Genomic DNA, 8,494 nt, shown 5'->3' on the forward strand with positions numbered 1-8,494 from the left:
TGTGTGTGTGTGTATATATATATATATATATATATATATATATATATATATATATATATATATATATATATATATATATATATATATATATATATATATTATATATTATTTATTTTTATTTTTTTTAATGGACTATAATTGTTGGATTGTATTTCTGTTAACAATGCAAATTGTTCTTTGAATGGACCTCAAAAACCAACGAGACCACATGTCGCATGTCTAGTAGCCACACTTTCAGATTTCCACACTGGACTCAATTGAAAAGACTCTTCTTGTTTCAGTTATTTCAATTCATCTACTCAGCCAATATTAATAAATATATTTTAATACTTGCCCTCCTGTACAACCCTTAACTTCGTTTTCCAATATCTAATGTTAGTGATGTACAAGAAATAAACCCTTGTAGTTCCTTATTGGCTTCATAGGGCCAGCGAACAATAGAGAGGCACAGTCTTCCAGTGGAATGTGAGGTAGAATAAACGACTGTCGGGAGTGCGGCGTAGTGATATCAAGGATGAGATCGGGAAAAAAACATATGGAGAAAGCAAGTACATAACAAAATTTCTCAAGAACCTGTCTCCCAGTCATTGCGGTGGAAGGAAGGGAATGGATTGAGACAATTTCGCAGAACATTTTACCTACACAACCTTCCAGCTTGGTGGTTCCACATGTTCCTATCATTTGTATAGTCATCCCTCACTTTACAACACCCTGCTTGGTTATTAAGGCTCTCCATGGCTTGAACATCAGAAAGTGGTGGTCTACAATGGTGCCAGTTCAGAAATGACACCCAAAGCTCGTACAACCAACAATCATTTAACTTCTTGTAGTTGTAACTTTTGGGTAAGAGGTAAGGAAATTAATCGATTGCTGTTGGAAGACACTTGGTGGAGGTAGAGAAGACCTTGGTGGAGGTAGAGAAGACCTTGGCGGAGGTGTGTAGAGGAAGCCACCAGGGACTTTCATAAATGTGGTGTAGAGTGAACCATTTATAAGCAGCCATACATGTGTAAAACAGATAATACACCTTGGAAATTAAGGATTCACATAATATTGCAAAGTGAGGGATCACTGCATTAGGGAACCAAAGCCCCAAAGTGACCAGGTTGCAGATACAATTTTATTCAATAGAGTTTGGTCCTTCACGTGGATGAACCCAGAGTCACATTCGAAGGGAAATCTCACAATAGGCACTCTCCAGTGTAACCGGAAAATGGTAACGAGTTGCGTGTCAGACCGGCCAATGACCACTAGTGAATCAGCCATGTTAGAAGATGTGAGAATAAATTATTAGGTTTCCATGTACCATAAAGAGAGCAATGGAGGTAATCCATGATAGGCTGTACAAAGTGTAACAGGTGTCGAAGTTCACAATCCTCATCCAAGATTGGGAAGGCCATCCTTTATCTCTCAAGTCTCTTCATTGTTCTCTTCTCTGTCTCCCATTGTTTTTCTGTGACTTTGGAAAAGTTTCTCTATGCTTTACGTTTGTGTGAAAAATCCTCACTGCGTCATGGTCTTTGTTGTCCAGAACTCTAGGTAAGAAGAGGGAGGATTTTTGAGTCCGCCGTGTCTTAAAACCTCTTCGGGGTCGCCCTTTGCCATTGATGGACAAATACCAAAGTCTTTCCGCACTGGCCTTACGTTTTGTCCCAGCTCCATTTGGAACTGTCCTGTGTAATCGGGACGCATATGTATTATATCCAAGTTCATGGATCCTCTCTACAAACTCACATTCAGGATTGTAGGTCTCCTGAAATAGAACATGAGCGATAAATGAGTAAGAAGGAACCAACAGGAATAATGTACAGTCTACATTCACTACTTGGGTGTGATTTGACCCAGAGTCCAGAGGAAGTGACTTTCCCTCTCCTCTTAAAACCTTGGAAACATTCCTGCTGCTCTGTCAATGGGGTCAGAGTTACTGGGCTCCTCTGATTGACTGGAAGGGGTCAGCTACATGGAAGGTTATTTTCTTGCCCCTGGATTTGCATACCTAGGGAACCAATTTCTGAAAACCAGGCACTATGAATATGCTTTCATATAAAGAAGCCTTTTGTGTTGAACATTTTGGTATATCAAGGGGTTGTTCACATTTTACTATCTTTTGTTGCCTTGACCACGTGTCCTGTAGGTAATCCAAGCAGCACAACTAGTGGTCAAATAAAGTATTACATGCTCTGTATGGAAATCAGTGGGCTATTCATGTAATGCACTGGAGTGTCAAGTCCTCCAGCGTGAAGGACTTTTTTTTGTAATTGCTCTCTTCTCCAGTTGTTTGATGGAGGTCTAGATTAGGGGTCTCCCTAAAACAACAATACTCCAAACAGGCAATCCCCTTAAATAATACTTCTCCCCACACTCTTTCTGACTATTTAAAATGTATACATGTTCAGTTTAATTGAGCATACATATATATGGGGGCTTGAAAGGAATATATGTTGGCTAAACCAACATTTTGCCGACAACTAGTGATATTTAAGGTCTACCCCGCCATCGTGATGTCCATAGAGGTTCATAGTGATGGCTTTTTGCACCCTAGCTGGTCATAGAGGGTCACTGTAATGCAATGATCTGATATTTGAAGGAATGAATGACCACATCACCATCCAAGAAGGCGCTGGTGTCAACTACTTTCCCCCTTGCTAATAATTTTCCTTTAGGGGAAGTAATACTAGATTGGCTTGGCCAGGTCCCCTTTCTCTTAGGGCTCCATTGAGGCCGCATCATCTGCTTTTATGCAATTTCTGGTCCTTCGGGTGGCACAATTTTTAGGTTGACAAAAATTTATACTCGCTCAAATAATATAATAATAAAAACTAAGAAAAATGTAAAAAATATATATATATTCCTCCCCCTAAGGTGGGAATCAGACTGTCATTAGTTTGATGTCTTTGTCTCTTAGTTAAAAGGGAAGTGTTAAATCCCACCTTGTGTAACTGGTGCGGGTATTTTGCAGATTGTGGCGTCGGTAAAATAAACACGACAGATTAGATTCTAAGGAAGTTCCGTCATGTGTGATGGTTCTGTGTGTTTTTGAATTTCCGTGGATTACTACAGTCCCATTTTAGCCAACCTGATGCCTCCCTCGTAGCCAAAGAGAAGCAAAACAAACACAAGACGATGCAGGCAGAGCTACTGTTGCAAAAGTAAAGATTCGGGTTCCTGGGATTTAGCTTCGAGGAGTAAAAGGTGTTTGTGCGTTTCAGAATACTCACTGAGGCGTAAAGTCTCCCTCTTTTGTTCATGGCCAGGTATCTCCCAGAGAACAGTCCTTTGATGGCGACAATTCCCACATCTACCGCCGTTATTTCTAGAATACCTAGAAATAAACAAAACACAATGTTTAATCCCCCTCAGCACAAGCAGACCTTCCGGCAAGTTCCCATGTATGAAATGTATCTATCGAGCGGGAGGTAACGTATCACTGTGAGCGCGTATTGCCAAAGAACGCCACATTCGGGAATGGTTTAGCTGCTCTTATAGCAATATATAATTATAGCATATATATATTATATATATATATATATATATATATATATATATATATATATATATATATATATATAATGCTCTTAAAGCAGCTAAGAAGTCCAGTATGTGAATTTCTTAAATATTTCTATATATTTTTTCTTTAATTTTTTTTTTTTTTAATTTGGGAACATTAAGACCTTAAAGACCATTGCTGAAATTGGGACTTTTATGTTCTTTTATTGCATATAAATGTTTTGTTAAAAAAAAAAAAAAAAGTGTTGTTGATTCGTTTGTTTCAGTGAAGTTCTATAATTACCGTAGGGTTTTTTTAATTAAAAGTTTAAATTTTTTTAGCCCAACTAAGTTATAAAACACAAAGAATTTAATGATTTTTTTAAATTATTTTTATCATATATATATATATATATTTGGCATATTTGTAGTACATATTTGTTGCTTTTGTAACTTACTTTGGGATTTTTTTGTTGTTGAAAGAACAGATCCATAATATATATATATATATATATATATATATATATATATATATATATATATATATATATATATATATATATATATATATATATATAAACTTGATGGCTATTTATTAATCTGATTTATCGTGATCTGCTTTATCAGTCCTGATTAACTGTCCCATTTTTTTCCCACTGAAGACAATGCTAATTGGTTTATTTTAAACGCATTGATCATGATGGATCCATTTTTCCTCTTTTGAATTTAATGGGCGATTTTATAAGGATTTTTTTTTATTATTTAAAGCTTATTACAAATTAATACAGCTATATCTCAATTAATTTTGTCAATTTTTGTTTGAAAACTGTCAAGCCAAAAATGTGCACCTGTCAGTTGAGGAAGGATTGATGCCCAAAATGAGATCTGTTTTCATTTGTTTTTTTCATATTTTTGACCTTTGGGATCAATATTTTTTCTGCACTGAAATTAAAGGCTTGGGCATAAATGTATACTTTTATAGTACATATAGTTTTTTTTTTTAATTAATTTGGAACCCAATCGATAATGGTTATCAATATTGAATTTCTTCATATAAGAAAACGTAAAATAATAAGTTTGTGAACCCTTGTGGTCTTGTGTTTAATGTCAAATTATTTTACTTTCTTACATTTTGGCCACTCACACCATGTAATTAAAATAAGTGCCCCCTTCACGTCTGTTCTGCTTGACCATCTATTATCTGTAGGAGAGATACCTCTAAAAGCTTTCCCTGAGAGAGCTGCCTTTTAGGAAATCGTGGTTTTCCCCTCTCTCCTCCCCAATCCTTTGAGGTTTCCTAATCTCTGTTTGCCATCAAAAGAAAGAGTATAAATGTTTTAAAAGTTTTCGGGGATTAGAAAAACAAATGCAATATTTTTCAGGGTATTAGTGGCACACTTAGATCGATGGGGCAAAAGGAGTCAGATTTAATCTTGACAATCCCAAAACGTTGGGATAATGCATGGCAACAAATAGGCGGCACAGTTCATTTGTTTTATTGAGCGTAAGAAGCTTTAGCCGGACCTGAACGTATTCAGTGCCAGAGGGTCTTGTATATTGTTGCAGCAAGGCCTTCTAGGGGAGATCACCTTGTAATTTGTTACAAGGGTTGCTTCATCGTGTTTCTGCAGCTATTTAAAAAGCATGTCCAAATGTGGAGAATCGATTGGTGTGGGATATCAAACCCCCCCTGAGCTGAGCTTGATCTGGCTTTATGGATCAATGTCTCAGTATTCTCTTACATTCCCATATTGTGTCACTGCCGGTCTCCATTACGTCACTTTTTGTAATCCATATGAATTTTTGCACGGAAGTCCATATCACCTTTAAATCGCTAAAGCTATAACATATTAACAAAATGACACATAAGAAAAGCCGATACATATGTATATTATACATGGCGGCGGTATATTGACGATTACTTTTTCTACTTCATTTTTGTTTTTAACCTAAAATTATATAGATTCACTAAGATTTAGCATTTGATGTTTGTAGGATCCATTATTGACATGCAATCAAGTGAACATGCAGATGTAGCAGAGCTGAGTTTATCATCTATGAATATTTAGCATATAGTGGTTACAATAGTCAATTAGGATAACAGTCTGGTGACCCTCACATTGTGATATTACTAAGGCACAAATTCGGCTTTGTTACTACTGTGTATGGTACGATTTTATAGAGTTTAATGGGTACGTCACAAGTGAGCTTAACTGCAGAGACTTTATTCTGCCTTTTGAGCATTTTGGATTTCAGGAAAGCCAGGACTGTGGACAAAACTCTGTGAATGTAACAGCATGCTGGACTAATCTATTGTTCTTGTAGACAGCCTTTTTTCCCTTTTTTTTTTTTTTCCTTGCAAAAAACACAGCTTATCTGCTGTTAAACAAATGACCTGTTAGGAGAAGCAGAAGATACATCCTTTCCCTCCAGGTTTATTCAGAGAAAGGCACAGTGAGAGGGAGATAATACTTCACCGGCTCATTCATTCCTACATCTTATGGATGAAATAAGAGACTGCATGGAAAAGAGACTCGCGATGTCTGTCCATTAATCAAGAAAATATTTGTTTCTATGTCTAGACCTCACAAGATAACTTCCTCAGATTCCTTCCAGTCCTGGGGAGAACCTTAGGCTGCCATATTTTATACTGAGAATGAGCATATATGAAAGTGTTACAGTATTGCAAACATTATTCTTGTTTATAAATTGCATCAGGGAATGATAGTTTGTATATTCACTACATCCAGACTGTAACTGCTGTATATATAGTAAGTTGTAGTAGTTGTCTTGTCATTCAGAGAAGCGATTCTCAATGTTCCGAAGCCAAGTACTCCCTACTGAAATAAATAACCGTGCCCCCAGGGTATGAGGATAGCAGTGTACCCCCTAGAGGCATGCTGAGGACCTAATATCCAGGCGGTATAATATATATGAAGGTTATTGTATGTAACAAAAAGGTATATAGACATCAAAGAAGAGTGACTATGTATATGCAGAGAGATACATTTATATATAAGTTGATAAACTTTAAAATATTTTGAGATATATATATATATATATATATATATATATATATACACACACACACACACACATACACATACACATACACACACACACACACACACACACACACACCGGTCAGTATAGTTTGAGATGGATACATAGATATAGAATGTAACGGATAGATATGGATAAATAGATACATAGAAATAGATTGTTACAAACAGATACACAAATGGATAGATACAACTGACTGATGTATAGATATGACTAGACAATAGATACAAATATTTTATCCATTCGACATTGGCACTTACTGAAGACGCTGTTCTTCTCTAGAGTCCCGTTGATTTTTCCGTTCAGATGTATCTGTAGGTGATACTTAGTCGCACAATAAAGCTTCCTATGTCGAGGTGCTCCTCCAAGGTGTTCGTAAACCCCACCGCGTCCTCCCGCATCGCGTCTTAACCTGGGGTCACACAGTTTGCCTCTGGCACAAGGCACCTTAGCAGTACCAGACAAAGCCTTAGCCCAGGATACCTGCCGACCAAGATCGAAACAACTGAGCAACAAGATCCAGATTATAACCATTGTGGCATGGCCGAAATACTGAAGGCTGTAAGGCTGGAAGCAAATGTCACAAGGGGTCCCATTAAAGAAGTCTTGTTAGCAGCTCTCTAAGTAGCAAGTCACACTAGTCTGATGCATGAGACATTGGAAGTGTTATCTGACCTTTTATCTGTCTCTTCTTGATCTTCTAAGTAAATAGATGTCAAAGAGGGCTGCAGGTTCATGGATTAGTGGCAGCGCTCAGGGTTTAACCATCTCTTCTGAGTTTTATGAGTTTACAAAAAATAGTGGTGCTCAACTGCTCTGAAATAAAAGACCCCCCCCTCCCCTTGCAACAATAGACAGATCCCGACGACCAATTGATACAAAGGAGGCAGGCAAGGTATCAGTCTTGTGTGAACGAAAAGTGCAGGCTGGATAAAATTACACAGCACTACTTACAGTGGCTCAGTGCAAAAAAAAAACAAAAAAAACCCCACAACACAAAGAGTCAGCAGCCCGTCAGAGGAGAGGGTCTGCACCCGTCTCTGCCTTTATCAAAGATTAAAAAAAGCAAAGAAAAAAACAATTTTATGCATATGAAAATTATACGTTGGGGATTTTAAGAGAATGGTCCCTGCTCCAATCAATCCCCCCCATCACAATAAGTGACAGCCAGGAAGAAGGATGCTGGAAACGACCTGGGGAAATCACTCTTACAAAATGCACATGTGAAAGGCGCATATGAAAAGGAGGCAGCCGTGGGATGGTGGAGAGAGGCCGGGCCTCTATTTTAACACAAATTGAAAGGCAATTTATTTCAATTGTAAAGAACCCTTTCCTTTAGGTCAATTTGTTAGTATCAATGAGACTAATGAGCTTTCACTGGACAGCGGGGAGAAAAGAAGTGTTGATTCATTACCTCCGTGAGGAACTGGATGGATCATGTGGATTGCCAGGCAGCCAGAAAATTTATGGCCCATAGCAGGCTGACACTTCAAGGAAATGTCCACCTACTAACACCTGGTCATTTTTAGATCATAAATTCTGGAGTTTCAAATTCCCTGTATTGATGTAAATTTAAAGAGTATCTTTCATGCAAAACTTAACATAAAAAGGGCGGTGCTGTTGCCCTCATTCCCCACAACAAGATAAAATTGCTTTTGGTGCATATACCAGTCCAATATACCCAGGAAAAATTCCAAATCTTATACCCTACTGCTTATCATCCACTCTTTTTCTGTGCCTGATTTCCTTTTCATCACCATTCTGCCAGCACTATAGGTATTGTAATCCCCCATCCCAACTCTCACTTACCTGCGTGCATTGCTCCTTCTATTGTCCAATGACTTGAACTGGAACCCTGTGTGTCTGTTATTCCTGTACATTCAGTATGACAGACAGGAGAGCAGGAGCAGAGAGACAAAGACCGGCCTCCACTTCCTGTAGAGAG

General features: G+C 37.8%; 1 protein-coding gene across 1 annotated transcript; it reads right to left on the reverse strand.

Moving 5' to 3' along the window:
• Positions 1–317: 317 nt before the first annotated feature.
• FGF3 (fibroblast growth factor 3) lies at positions 318–7,505 on the reverse strand. The gene is made up of 3 exons (XM_073541739.1): positions 6,810–7,505; positions 3,219–3,322; positions 318–1,753 (listed from the first exon to the last, which is right to left on the reverse strand). Exons 1-3 carry the CDS (start codon positions 7,081–7,083, stop codon positions 1,421–1,423), a joined length of 711 nt encoding a protein of 236 aa, XP_073397840.1. The 5' UTR covers positions 7,084–7,505; the 3' UTR covers positions 318–1,420.
• Between the last annotated feature and the right edge of the window lie 989 nt (positions 7,506–8,494).

This window comes from Dendrobates tinctorius, unplaced genomic scaffold (assembly GCF_039654945.1).
Source record: "Dendrobates tinctorius isolate UK_male_01 unplaced genomic scaffold, ASM3965494v1 ptg000124l, whole genome shotgun sequence".
Classification (NCBI taxonomy): Eukaryota; Metazoa; Chordata; class Amphibia; order Anura; family Dendrobatidae; genus Dendrobates; species Dendrobates tinctorius.